Genomic DNA, 15899 nt, shown 5'->3' with positions numbered 1-15899 from the left:
ATCACCCCCTTCAAGCCGGTGGCCCTTCGAGCGATATATACTGAGTATGTTACCTGTCAAAACCTGTTGTATCACATGCCATATCAACCCGAGACTCCTATATCACCCAAGGGCCACCGTGCCATGTTCATTACATCATATATATATATTTTAACTATACTTCAAGTATGATCCGTGAAGAGATGCGATATAGGTATAAGGGTACTATGATATATGGTATGCGATATAGGTCTAGAGGTGTGATATAGGGCATGCGATATAGGGTTTAAACAAACACTTAATAATAATGTATATACAAAAAAGGTATATTTTAATCATCTAAATATAGGATATATATAGATCTCGTGACGATATGGCATGTGATACAGATTTTGACATGCAACATACGATATATATTCAGGGATTAATATAAGTTAATCTTTCCTAATATTTAACCTCATAAATGTATATTTATAGGCTATAGTAGTGACGGATCCAGTAATACTGCAAGAGGCTGTCTGTTTTCCATGTCTGGTCTTTGTACATGGATTTAATTATTTTGATTTCCGCTAGAATCTTGGTTCTCGATTACTCTTTCTATGATCAACCAAACTTTTCCAGCACATAAGGGGCATAGTCAGAAATTTAGATTAATGATTTAACTGAAACAATTGAAAATCGATTCAAATCAATACATACTATATGATAATATGTAAATAGTGGTTGTTATAGAAGATCATATACTTCTGTAACTGCTCTCAGCTAAGGTGTTTATTCTGTTTAGCAAATGTACACACATCAGATTAACTGCAAAAGCCTCTCTTACTTTTTTAAATACTGACAATCTGCCCGATTATTTTCAATTTGAAAAGATTTAAATCGCCTTATGTTTCAATGAAAATACATTCATTTCTCACATGTAAATTTCAAAACTGTGTATAGGATGTTTTGTTGTTGTTTTCAGGGTGTCCCCCCATGCCAAGGAAATTTACGTTAATGATCCTCACTGGGCAAATTGTAGTATTCCGTTACCAAAGATAGTGCTGTAGCCTGGGTTCAAACCGAAACTCTTGGTATGGTTAAAGCACTGCAGTCTAGCAAGATTTCATTTTTTAAATTATTATTTTGTCATTATGTTTTTTTATTATTATTTTTTGGTGGGGGGGGGGGTGGGGGGTTGTCAAGATTCCGATCCCAGAAATGACCTTCAGTTTTAATACAAAGGTCCTATCTGCCTTTTGTAGTGCTTAATTTGAATAGTAAGTGGAGCATCGGTGTTTCCTCAGATAGCATTTCCATTCTTTTTAATGTATTCAACCTATTTGAAAATACTCTGTTCCATAATTTTTCACTCAAATAAATACCTATAAAATCAGTTTTTTTTTAACAATCTCAATGTGTTTAGAATCATCACCTGAACTTGGAACTTCGGTCATGCCATGCTTTTATTCCTTTTTATTTATATCATACAGTAAAACTTATATCTAAACCGAACTACTTCAGGACTAAATAATTTGAACAGTTTGGGCAGATGTTCGGTTTCCACAAATTTATACGTACTTAATGTTCTTATGAGCTAGGCGACTTTAAGGAGGTAGACCTAGGGTAAGGGACATAACTCTCGAAATCAGTGATATGTTTGTATCATATTCAATTCCACCAAAGCCTCTCAAGGTTTTGTTTGAAGCAGAATAAAATCAATCCAAGTTAATTAGATGCTTACATAAAATTGATGTAAAATGTTGCATACAAACGTTCCAATGATTTTTAAGAGTTGTGTCCCTTATCCTTGGTCTGCCGCCTTAAGACAAGTCTACTATAGATTGGTTTCTGGTTTATTCATTTATTCAGGGTTAAGTTTTAACAGGATTCACTATATGCAGGAGAGTTCTTGAAAACACTAGTGGAATAACTGCGACTCGAAGTGGGTATTCAAGATTGGCAAACCAACCGTCACATCAACAATAAAAAGCACATTAATAATTATGACTATGAAAGTAGTAAAAATCGCCCCAATAATGTCAAATTCTTTACCAACATCTCTCCACGTAACATCTTTTGTGTGACGGTCTTGAAAGTATTTATCCAAATGTTCATTACGGCAACTTGAACGACATCGTATAAACTTAGAAACCTTTACAAATATACGTTTTGAAGTAGGAACTGGAATCCTTTCATCACCATGGTAATAACGAAGAGTCAATATAACTTGTAGAACAATTATTGAACTTACTATCACGTCAGCGAAAAGTAATATCGATATCGAGGGCATCCTTGGATAGGATGTTGCTGGAAGCTTGTCAGCTGAAATGGTCAGAAACACAGCGATTGCTAGAAGCACGGTCACTGAAAATCCAACCCTCTCGCCGCTTTCTGGTGGAAGGAAGAAAGCAAAAATATTAAGAATGCTTAGCACAAATATTGGCAGTATAAGATTCATAATAAAGAACGCAGAGTTTCTTTCGAAGTGAATCGCAAATACTACTAATTCCAAGTCATCTAATTTGAAAACGTGCGTCTTCTTTAGAACCCAAGTCCTACTAGAAAAGAAATAGTCCAAACCGACTTTATTCTGTAAAGTGTTTAGTAGAATTTCCTGTTTTGGTAGGAAACCCCAAACCTGAAATGCTATATAGCACGTATGCGAGTCAAATGGAAATTTTGATGTATCAACGATACAAATCGTTTCAAATATATCGGTCGGGAACCAGACGACATTTCCATCACTTAATACTCTTTTCAAAGTGTTGTCTTGGTAGATGTGCTTCACACCACCGTATGAATTTGCGACGATTATATCGGGCGTCCAGATGGTCTTGTCGTCGTAAAAAGACAAAGAGGCGATGCCAGTTTTATTTGCATCCCAGTAAATAGTTTCATCTTTCCACATAACTTTTAGATACCCACTCACGTCCAATTCTCCAGCAACTTCGTCGAAAGCTTGTAGATAAAACATCTTGAATTCCAAGAAAACGCGCACAGGATTCGTTTGATCCAGTACGGGTCGAATATTTATATTTCTGCCCTCTATATTGCTTTTGAACAACGATTCAATTTCCGCGTATGATGCTGTTTCTGTTTCGCATATTGATAGAAAGATGATGAAACAACTCAACGTCGCAGGGACCAGTAATGACATTTCTTCTTGAAATACTGAAAATGAAATTAAAAAGAGAATTATTTATATATAGAACACTCAAGCGAAGTCAGTATAAGGTTATACGATGGTGCAATTGTAACGTTTCACAATATCTGTCCCTTTTCTATATATACTACCCCAGCAATAGTAAGACAGCAACCAACTAAATTCTTCTCGTTTTCGTTTTCTTTTTTCTTTTTCAGTTTAGGGTTTGGTGGGCTGGGAGAGTTACCGAATAAGAAATAGGTCAACTTGATTTATTCTCGATTAAAACAAAATCTTTACCATGATCTCTTATATCCTTCCTTTTTAATTCACATTTTTCTTAGTAACTTGATCGGCCCAATATAATATTCATACAAAGTGTTACACTCCTTGAAACGTTCACGTTTCCCATTTTAGCGTATGTGTATCGTTTATCGTGCATTTACACATCGTTTTGTAAACGCACGATACAAACGTTCGTGTAATTGCACGGTGAGAGCTTTCGTTTAAACGCACGATGAGAGCATACGTTTAAGTAGCACTCCAGCTAAGAATCATGCAAAATGTGATTCATGGGAAAGACAGCTACTTAAACGCACGATAGGAGCGTTAGTTTATTTTTGTATATTCATTATTTCCTTTATTCAACTGCTATTTTTATATATTGTTCGCTATTATTTTTTGTATTTTCATTAATTCTATTTTACATTTTTTCTTTCTTCATTAACATTAGTTAACATATTTTTTTTTCGTTCGTCTATCTATAATAAACGCACGATATGAGCATTATTGTATCGTGCCTTTAAATACACGCTAAGAGCGTTCGTTCATCGTGCGTTTAAACGCACGATAGAAGCGTTAGTTAGCGTTCGTATAGGTATCATGCATGTGGAAAACTTAAACGTCTCAAAGAGTGTAAGTAGTGTTCTAGCTAAGAATCATGCAAAATGTGATTCATACCTACATATTTTTATCTTTTTTTATATTTTAAGTACCAGTCCATATAAAATTCAGACACTGCTTATGGTAAGGTGATTCATGGTGTAGAAAACCCCATGAATCAGACAATGCTTTTTTGGTCTACATATGCTATTTATCTTTATGTGAAAATAGTCCTTTCTGTATATATTTAGATCTGTACTTTTGAGAAAAGTACACCTAAACTTCCCACTAAAAGCAACCAAATCAAACAAAATCAAGATCGATAACTCTTGCAAAGTGCTAATTTCATGTACAATCTACATAAATTTTGTCTCAAAAGCGCAACGCCCGAATGAAAAACTAAGACTGGCACAAAAATAAAGAGATATCTCCCCTTTTAAATGAATGTCAATGCTTTCAATACATCTTTCTCTTTAACCGTTGCATTTAAATCCGCATTCAACTTTGAGAAAGGATGCGTTTGTGTTATAAATGGATGATTTTTTTTAAATAAAATTTGTCATCTGCAATCCACTGCCTAGTTTTTGCATGGACACCCTCTTAAAGTATTCCGAAATTCGAAGTATTTTCTCACTTAACGATTATTGCTCTATTCAATTTGACCAATCTGCTTGGGGCGGGTTTCCCAGCTCAATGATTTAACATAAAAGGGGGATTATGATAAGAACAATTGGGTGACCAAAGTTAATTACAAAAATACAAATGTCAATCAATAAATAAAGGTATGGAAAAAATCTTAAAACGAGAAAATGAACAATGTTCAACACTTAAAGATAATAAAATTCTGTTTTCACTAAAAACGACCATCGAGGTCCCACTGTCCGTTTTCTGTCGGTTATTTATATGTGCGGAACGAAAGTGCAATATCGCCCGTGTGATGCCCGAGAGGGTAGTAGTGCAAGAACGAAGAAAAAAAAATCAAGACGCGGTACTCATTAACTTTGTGAATAACATTTGCATTTTTTTCTATCACAATTATCCGATTAGATACCAACATTAAAAACAAATTCTTGCTGCAAATATAAAGTATTCTTTCAGGCGCTTTCAGGAGATTTTGTAGTTATGATATTGATAAAGTAACCCTCCATCCTCCGTTCCCGTGAACGTATGTGGAGATGGAGGGTTACGTTGAACGTATATGGAGATGGAGGGTTACGTTGAACGTATGTGGACGGAGGGTTATGTTATCGTAACTAGAGATTTTGGTTCATAAAATATTGTTATACATAAAACAAATAAGTCAAAACATTATGCTCGTTTTCCTTAATTTCAAGTTAATTTAAATCGGGTTATTAAAAACTTTGAAGTATTTTGCCAATTAAACGTGTGCCAACATAGGAAGATATCTTATAAAATAGATTTTAAGCATAACATATACCTTCTAGATATATTTGTTTTCTTGCAAATCCACAGAACAGAGATAGACGCATTCGGAACTACTCGGACATTTCCGGCTGCTACATAAAAAAAAACATAAAGGTTACGAGAAAGGCCGAGAAGTTCTGATTAAGTGAGTAGATGTACAATCTTTCTTATATTCACGAATGAAGCGTATAAGTCGATTAAAATTAAGAGCATTGTTAGGAGAAACTAGAATCGTGCCACCAATAATAATCATGAGGGGTGCGTTTGAAATTTAAATCAAATTATTTCCATAACAAATATGCAAGATAAAGAGGAATAAAAACGCATAATATGATTTAGATTTTTTCTTTTTTTCACCATTTATTTTTGTATTGACCAATAACATTAATATGTCGAATTTTACATTATCAATAAAATGTGTGTACTAACTGAAATAAAAGACGCAAATAATTACCCAGTATTGTTTGCAGTTGAATTAGAATTATTTTTCAAGACAGACATCTTGCTTTGTTCGTTAACATTGCAGTTTTTTTCTGAAATAATTGGAAAAGTAACAAAATTGTTGTTTGTGATTCGACCAAGCTACAACTCAAACTTGATTTGTTATACATTTGATAAAATGGTATATAATAGAGATCCATACATATTTACTTAAGTTATATACTAGATTTAAGTACGTGCTTTTGGTTCTTTTTACCCCCATTCTTCACCAGTAAGAATTTTATCCCCAAAACCAAATCAAACATTACTTTTGTGGCATGAAACCCATGCACGGGAGGATGAAGACACTTTGAAAAAAGGGTGCCAGTCGGGGTTCCTCTGAAAAAGTGGGTGTTCGGACATTATTTACTATATTTTGTCAATGTTACACATGAAAATGACAAATTTTCCAACAAAAAGGGGGAGTGCCAATGCCCTCCACCCTCCCCTTGGACTCACCACTGGAATTATATCTTTTTGTGCAAAATTCAGGCAATAGATGGTACATCATTATTATCAATTTGGTCTTTTTTGCCTAAAAATATTAATACATCTAGAAAACAACCGAAAAGCTATTTAAACTCATCCTGAAGTATTTGTGACATAGATATGTTTTGTCATGTTTTGTTGCATGCTCATATAGGGAAATTTACCCACCATTTAACAATAGTGCATTTCAACTAAATTTGACCTATCAATATCTTAAAAAGGCAAACTTTACAAACACTTTGATAGTTATTTCGTGAGGTTATGAGGTGTAAATACTTGGATTATGCAATAAAGTCTCTGTGTTTTTTTTTTCTTCATATGCCACACCTTATACACATTTTGCCTGACAGAAAAGTACTTGAGAAGTGCCAAATGATGGTAAAATTTACATTGAATATTTCGGATAACCGATATCCTTCTTCAGCATAAAACTAACAAAGTTAAAGATCGAAACATAGACTCTGAAGCTGAATCACGCTGTGGATGATTGTACCTTTATCAAAGGCACAAAGAACCAAATAATTAGGAATCTGAATGAGAACGAGAACGGGGGTGTTTTTATCAAAAACTAGAAATGAATTAAATGTGGAAAACCATTAAGAAAAGTCAAATTGTAGTAGTACAGCGTATTGATGTATAGCATAGTGCAGTACCAGCTTTAGACCAGGACCTAACAATCAATTATTTTTTTCTCGTTAATTCCATCTGGAGAACTTTTTTGTATTTTTTTCGTCCAAAAGATTTCCCGAGACACACTTTTACTTTTTGACCAGTTGCTATTATGATCTATGATCGTAACAATATTGTTGTGCAGATTCTCCTGGGTGTGTCCGGCAGATCTCAGATGGCGACTTAGAGAGGTCTGATTTACATTTGTCGTCTATTGGAAGGTTGTTCTGTCTCGACAACGTACTGCATACCACATCGGCGCTGGATTAAACTGAATCTTAATGATAATCTTTAATACTGGTGTCAGATATTAACCTTTATAACAGTTCATGTGGGATATCCACCACGACATCGTCTCACGTGGGAGATTTTTACGTTAAAGCAAATTTTAATTTTACAGAGAAAATATAGTAATTTTAGCAAAAAAACTACCTCAAACCTTACATTTGTATGAGGGAGATTCAAAATTTTTCATTGACCTCTGGGCCTATTGCGGGAGGGTTAACATGCATGTTTATCAGTTATAAAATATTGATGACAGGATGAAGATTTTGACTGATAAGTGAGCTAAATAGAACATATTTAACACAATTAATACTTCATGACGCAAAAACTAAATTTCATTAATGCCAATTAATTACGAAACACCTTTCAAGGCCAAAAAAAAAAAAAAAAAAAGAAGTCCCTTAAATCTTCATTTGTTTTAAGACAAGACAAGACAAGTTTATTTTGCTAACGCTGGCAAAATTTAGTGCTACACGAGCAATATATAAACAAGTATATAACAATGTGGCAAACAGAAAGAAAGAAAACATGGAGATCAATAGCTTAAATAAAAGTTAACACACATGTCCAAATCGTGAAAACATTTTTTCAAGTTTCCTTGAAAATAAACAAAACCTTACAACAATTCTTTTATTACAAGTGAACAATAAACCCTGCATCTTAATAGAAGACAGGTTTAGAGTGTAATAACTTGGAATACAATATATATGTATTCCTCAGTTCCACTAATTCAATTTTACTACAAGTTAAATGATAATGATATTCATTTCCAACTTCTTGAGAATTAAAAAAAAAAAAGGCATTGCCTATCCTGGTATAGTACGTTATGTCAGCGATCCATTTCAATTGGTAATTTAAAATTTGAGCATCTGAATTTGCCAAAAAAATGAGGTCTGCATTGTTTAATACAGATTGTTATTGTTCTAGTTTGAAATCTGTTTTAAAAGTAAGATAAAACCTTCCCTAAGAAAATTGTTCCATTTCAGAAACTAGTCTCTGATAAAATTGGTCGACTATCCAGTGTATTTTCATAGCGCCAATATGGTATTAATTGGTTTGACCATAGATAGCTATATCCACATTGTTGTTTCGTCTAGCTCTTGATTTCATTCGTAGCAATGATAGAATATTATTATTGCCCGAAACATATTTACTGATTTCTAAAGAGATTTTGCCATAAAAGGAATTATATGTGGACTATATTCTGTGTATTGTTTACAAAGAGTAGGGCAGTTCCTGACATGAACCGTTAACATGAGGATAAAAAAAACCCAAAATCAAGTTGTGGTACTCAGTAACTGCTGTAACTTGGTGAATAAATAACATTTACATTTGCCATCCTTAAAAGCAAATTCCTGCTGAAAATATCAAATATTCTTGGCGCATTAAGTAGATTTTGATTCATAAAATATTGTTAAGCAATTGCAATCCAAATATGTAACACAAAGTAAGACAATATATTATTTTCGTTTTTCCTTAAGTTCAAGATAAATTAAATTCGGGTTATCAAAAACTTGGATGTACTCTGCCATTCAAACTTATGCCGCTATAGAAAGATGTATTATAAAATAGATTTACACTTACCTTCAATAGTCTACATATTTGTTTTTTTTTCAAATCCAAAGAAGAGATATATAATAAATTGGAACTACTCGGCCATTTCCGATACACTAAAAAGTAAAGGTTTTTACGTGTAACGTGGAAGGCTGAGAAATTCCGTTTCAGATAGACCTTAAACGATCTTTCTCATTATTACGAGTAAAGAGTATAACTAAAATGATCCTGCGGCCTATACTCATAAGAGGTGCGCTCAAAATTTGAATTAAATTATTTACATAATAAAGCAAGATAAATAGAAATTCTTTTAAATATTTTTTTAGCTTTTTTTTGTCGTGAGAACTGCTATAAAATTAATGTTTTAGGCAACATTTCGCCTGGACACATCATATGACTTCTCTCACACTTTATATTTGTGTTGACCAATAACACAGGTATGTTGAATTTTACATTATTTATGAAATAACTGAAATAAAAGACGCAAATAAATATTTATATATCATTCGCAATCAAATTGTTATTATTTTTCAAGACAGACATTCTTGGTTTGTTGGTAAATATTGCAGTTTTACTGAAATAATCGAAAAAGTAACACAATCGTTGTTCACGATTCGTTCACGACCAAGATACAATACACGTCGTCCGTAATGGCTCTGTTCACGATCAATTATCTTGCTTGACAGCATGCCTAAGGTGAGTCAACAAAATTTGTTATACACCTTGTGTTACAACTGTATATAGTAGAGGTCCATACACATATACGTTTAAGATATATCATACCTAATACTTTCAGTAAATAGTTTTTCCTATTTTTTCTCAAACATACTTCAAAAATTTAAAGATAAAAATTATAGGTCACAGAAATTAATTTCGAGACATTTGAATCTCTGAATAATTAAAAGTAAAGTTTTTTTTTTGCTTCTTGTCAAACACCATCAGCTCATTGAAAGAGTAATCAATGGAACCAAGGTTATAGCGGTAATCAAAAGAATATAATCCTGGGACAAAGACCGGACATGGAAAACAGATACACACAACAAAGAACATAAAGTAACTAAAATCATACATACAAAGTAACAAAAGTAAATGAGCAACTCGGACTCCACTAAAAACTAGGTGCACCGGTAGGGTAAGCGTCCTCTGCTTTTTTCTAGAAACACCCGCCGAGTTGCTCATAAAAAGTCAAGTCCGGGGTAGACAAACGAGGAGAGGTAAACTATGACCCGTTGAATAAATCAGTTTTCATGATGTTGATGGATACATCATAACGATCCACGAGTTCATGATGACGACCATAAAACTTCTGTAGTGATGACTTCAATCTTGCAGCAACATAACCCTGTTCCAGAAGCCTATTTGTTAGAGTTCTAGCGCGATGCAAAAAGTCTGCGTAGCTTCGACAAGCTCTGGCATAACGTATGAGATGTGATATGAACACTCCATACGCAGGAGCCGAAGGGATGTTGCCACAGATGAAAATACAAATTTCTGTATAATTTTGCAAGATGACTGAAAAGAATGCTCCGTTGTATTAGGGTTGATCTACCTCAAGTTATGCACTAGCTTTTTAAAATATAAAATACGTGCTGTTGGCCCCTTTCCCCCTATTCCTATAACCAATAAGAGTTGTATCCTATAAACAATCATACTGTACTTTTTGGAATGAAACTTTATGACATAACACTATTTAAATACTATTCTGTGTAAGAATCTGGCAATGGGTGACACATCATTATTCTCAATTCGGTCTTTTTTTTTGCTTCAAAAATATTCAAAATATCTAGAAAACAACTGAAAAGCTATTTAAACTCACCCTGAAGCATCTGTGACATAGAGTTTTTTACTGCTTATATAGGGAAAAAGTGTGAGAAAATTTCCCACCATTTAATTATAGTGCATTTCAACTATATTTTTTCTTCATGCCAGTGCCACACCTTACACACATTTTGCCGAATTATTAGACAGAGAAGTACTTCAAGATCTATACACTTCTTTACCATATTCAGTCCTAATTTCAAACCGACGTAAGTAACCCCTAAACTAAATCCCAATGTAACCTTTGTGGTATAAAACATTTACAAGATCACAGAGATCCATGAAAATACATGTTTTGGGCCCCTATGTGTATATAGCTAACTCAAAGACGGTGTGAAAGAAGGTCGACTGATTGGTGTTCCCAAATATGTTTCTCATTGGGAAGTAAATTTAGCCTCAACTCAAAGAAATCTGTTAAGCAGTTTTAGAACTGCATTGGTTATGTAGTACAAAAATACCAATCATATATGTTGCACATGTGTTTCAAGAAGTAGCCGCTCAGCAGCAGCATTAAAATCAAGTACCTTAATCCAAAAATTAATTGTACACAAAAAGTACTCAAACTGGCTGCATATTTGAGCAAGCCCTCGTGTATAGACTTTAGCTACATGTATGTAGGCCAAAATACCAAACCTCCCCTGAATCAATACTCCACCCCCTAAGTCATTGAAACATAGTAACAAACAATTGCAGTACAGGTTAAGGAAATCCAGTATTCTAGAGGTTTATTTTGTTTAATTCATTGCAGTATAAAGTCAATAATAATTTCACTGATAAGATCGCATTTAGAAGGACATCCATTCACTTGTAAGTGTCAGCCTCTGTAAGAATCAGGCAGTGGGTGAAACATGATATGAAAAAATCCACTATTTTGAATGGTTAATTGGACTATTTGTACCATCAGAATCAAAGAATACAGACATGACTTTCCATATCAGTTTGGTAAACTGAGTTACAATTTTATTGAAATGCACTAAAAATGAACATTTCCAGGGCAGATAACTCTGTCAAAAACATCATTTTTTTTCGAACATTCTATTGAAAAAATTCTGAGCAAATCCAGAGATGCAGGAATCAAAAATTTGACATGTATGTTTCTGATTTTTTTTCCATTTTGCCTGAATCTTACAAAAAAACTTTCACATAAAAATATAACATATACAGCATTTATATACGGGTAACAATGATATGTTCAAAATTAGCCTCTTTACATATACATGTAGATGAATGCATGTAAAATCTCATTTTATTAACATACAATGCTTCACTTACAATTTACTATTTTTTTTAAATATTGTGAGAATGGTGTTCCATAAAGACAAGGAACACAGATTTAAGGAGTTAGACATAGGATAAGGGACACCACTCTTATAAATCATTAGAACGTTTGTATTCAGCATTTTACAACAACCTCATGTAAGAATCAAAGTAACTTGAACTCATTTCATTCTGTTTCGAATGAAAGCTTGATAGGTTTTGGTAAAATTGAATATGATACAAACATATCACAGATTTCAAGAGTTATGTCCCTTATCTCAGGTCTACCTCCTTAATATGGTTTTCTTTTACGTATAGTCAGAGGGCATGTTACCTTTGTAGGTAAGAGTTGCAAATTTGTTAGATGAGATTTAGTTATTGGAGTGCAATGATGATAGGATAATTAAACACAAAGAGAGAATAATAACCAATAAATTAATTTGAGATAAATACTGTAATCTGATTGGTTAAAATGATTTTGTTATATCTCAATGGATAAAAATATATATTGACACACCCCTATTCAGTTAAATTCAGAGCTACTTTTCTCATGTTTAAAGATGAAAATATGTTTTAAAATTAATTTATAAGAATTGGCTATGATAATAATTTTGTCTATTGAAAAATAACATAAATTTTCCATGTGCATATTTTGTTTATTGCACTTTGCACAATAAACAATATGCACATGGAAAATTTATCTTATTTTTCAATAGACAAAATTTTTATTATTGCCAATTCTTAAATAAATTATGTTCTCTTTAACAGTACTTGTACACTTGTTTTTCCACGAAAAATTATTATCATATTTATTTTATAATTTTTTTTCAATTTCCACTTTTATTGCCATTTTCAAAATAAGTTTTAAATTTTGGTGGATTAATAATGGTATTGTGACATATTAGAGGGAGAAAGTCAGAGTGTGAAATCACCAGATTAATTTCACAGTGTGAATTTTAGAAATAATTTACCAGGGAACATTCGATAAATCACTGCTATCTAATTCTCATTTCTTATACAACATAAAACCAAAAGGAAGGGAAAGCAACCAGTGAAATATTAAATCAAAATGCACTGGCATGAAAAAGATAAAAATGTTCTTCCATGAATTCTAATGTAATAATAAATGTTTATTATATGTGTATTTTACAGAAAGAATAGACTTTCAATCATACAGAAATCTGTTTACACTATCACTATAAAGGCTCAGTAAGCAACAAATAAACAAGTGTGAATATTTTGTTTTCAGAATAAGATTAGCAAAAAAATTCAAGATGATGATTTTAGTGACTGGTTTGAATACATTGCCATTTTCATCCCAGTGGGGTTGTTATCTCTTTGACATATACACCATACCTATTCTAGTTATAATCTTAACCTATGTCAAACATTTTTATTCTGACAATAGTATTGAAGATCTTTATAGTGGGTACCAGTTATTGTGGTGTTCCTTTAAACCACAAATTCAAAGTTTCATCCCAATGCTGGATTTCTATTGAAAACATAGATGCTCTATTAAAATCTACAAATTAAAAAATAAATGAAATAACCAATTTGGAAAAAAAAGACTACCCATGAATAAAAATGCCTTCATAGTAACAAAGTACAATGTGAAGACCAGGGCTAGAAACTGGTAATTTATAAATGGGAGGATTCTGATTTAAAAATTCTAGAATAAGGGGTGTTCCATGCCATAATTTTTGCTCAAATTTTATACAAAACATCGAATTTTCAAACAAAAACTCAGAGGGGGTCCAAATCCGGGTTCCACCCCCTAGATCCATCACTAGTAACAATGTTATTCCAGAAGCACTGCACGATGAAAACTAACTCAAGTAAATAAAAACATATATTGTTTTCAAGCTTATCACATGTATATTTATAATTAACAAAAGAAGTCCAATGAAGTTCACACTATGGGTAAAAATGTTAAAATATATGAACATTACTGTTTATGTAAGGGTTCTGAATTTTTATTGTAGTAAAGTTCACACATTTGATATAAAAAGTGATCCATTTCATGAACATCAATTTCACCTGAAGTGATTAAAAAAAAATCAATTTCACCTGAAGTGATTAAAAAAAATTATAAGACTTATTTGAGGTATTCTATCAGAACAAAATTTTAGCAATAAATTCCTTCTTAAGGAGGTAGACCTAACTAACCTTAGGCTAAGGTAAGGGACACAACTCTTATAAATCATTGGAATGCTTGTATTCACCATTTTACATCAATCTCATGTAAGCATCAAAGTAACTTGGATTGATTTCATTCCGTTTCAAATGAAATTTTGATAGGCTTAGGTGAAATTGATTATGATACAAGAATATCACTGATTTCAAGAGTTATGTCCCTTACCCTAGGTCTATCTCTTTAAGAACTATTAAAACATATGTTGTATTTTTCCTGTGTATAGGCGATTCCACATTCAATTATGACAAATGAATTTCTCTGGAAATGAAAATAAAATTTTGTGTGATGACTTTCATAATTGCAGATTTTAAATGTACATGTATATATCTGTTTCCATATTTTTTCTTACATATAAATTGCATCATAGATTTTTCTTTTAAAAATATCTAACTATTACCAAGGAGATAACTAAAAAAAAAAACACACACACACATACACAGACAGACTAATACCAATATTGTAAATAGACCATAGAAAAAGTACTATGAAAGTACTATTAATCTTGGTGTACCAATTTTGTGGTTTTCACGGGTAGACCAAACCGTGAAATCTGGTTCCCAATGAATAAGAGATTCCCATTGATGCGTATACTGAAAAGTTTAAAACTACAGATTAAAGAAACCACAAGCTTTCTTCCCTGATCCACGAAAAATTGGATTCACGAATTAAAGTACTTTCACTGAATATAATAAAAAGTACAATGTATAAGAGATTGGATTAACAGTTAAAATCTGGCACTTCAGAAATTAAATGTTATCAACAAGAATCAAGCAAAATTCTCTATTTGAAACAAGTCAGAAAGGGAAAACAAACAACTTGACGATCTGTTTTTATTTAATGGATTATGCTATTAAGGTTTTTTGCATTTACATGACCATTATTTAAGGAATGACTGGTATATTTTTTCAGTCTACGAATAAATAACCTCAATCACATGGTGCATACTGAATAACCAATGTAGCAGGTTACTTTCAAGTGTGTACCACAGACACTGAGGTTATTTTAAATAGACGAAAAATATAACAGTTGCTAGATTCTACTGAATAGCACAGTAAGTTGCTATAATTTTCATTCAATATTTAAAAAAAAAAAATTAGTTCTGATGATAACAAAGATCACATACTGTTTGTTTTCTTAAATACTATCTTTCAATTCATTGCCAGATTCTTACCAAGACTAGTACCAAAAATAAGTTACCTCAAAAATTATGTACATTATAATATGCTACTGTAACATTGATGTTACCTACTAAATATGTACAGTAATGTATATTGAGTAATAATGTACTACCAGTGGCAGATCCAGAGATTTACAACAGGGGGAACTAACCAAGGTCCCAAATTTCATAGTCCAAATTTCCTCTGACCAGGCAATCCTCCTCTTTTTTATTTGGATATTGATATGTCGGGTTGGGGTCAGGATATTGATATGTCGGGTCAGGGTTAGAATGATGTGAAAAATGATCAAAACTTCAACAATAAATGTAATTTTTGTAGTAACTATGGTATCAGCATACAGGAAAACGTAATTTTTCAGCGGAATTTTGAAATATTCTGTAAGATTCCGATTTAAAAATCATTTCAGCTCCGTTCCATTCCAAAGGTAACAAGCTCCACCTACTCTCTATTACGGTTCAAAATGTCAACAAAACAGGGTCTCTAGTGGAAAATTATCGAAACTTCAATATAAAACGTAATTTTTGTAGTAACTATGGTATCAGCATACTGGAAAATGATTCCTGAA

The 15899-nt window shown here is 32.6% G+C and overlaps 1 protein-coding gene and 1 long non-coding RNA gene across 2 annotated transcripts; both read right to left on the bottom strand.

Moving 5' to 3' along the window:
* Positions 1–1812: 1812 nt before the first annotated feature.
* On the bottom strand, positions 1813–5503 carry LOC148612107 (neuronal acetylcholine receptor subunit alpha-3-like). The gene is made up of 2 exons (XM_088595448.1): positions 5424–5503; positions 1813–3132 (listed from the first exon to the last, which is right to left on the bottom strand). Exons 1-2 carry the CDS (start codon positions 5473–5475, stop codon positions 1880–1882), a joined length of 1305 nt encoding a protein of 434 aa, XP_088451574.1. The 5' UTR covers positions 5476–5503; the 3' UTR covers positions 1813–1879.
* Positions 5504–13798: 8295 nt separating this feature from the next.
* Positions 13799–14153, bottom strand: LOC148612106 (uncharacterized). Its single transcript, XR_015924310.1, has 2 exons — positions 14030–14153; positions 13799–13999 (listed from the first exon to the last, which is right to left on the bottom strand). It is a non-coding gene; the product is annotated as an uncharacterized LOC148612106 (long non-coding RNA).
* Between the last annotated feature and the right edge of the window lie 1746 nt (positions 14154–15899).

This window comes from Perna viridis, chromosome 7, assembly GCF_037379345.1.
Source record: "Perna viridis isolate PV_CMFRI_1.1 ecotype Kerala chromosome 7, ASM3737934v1, whole genome shotgun sequence".
In the NCBI taxonomy this organism is placed as follows: Eukaryota; Metazoa; Mollusca; class Bivalvia; order Mytilida; family Mytilidae; genus Perna; species Perna viridis.
This window is presented reverse-complemented; position numbering and strand designations above follow the sequence as displayed.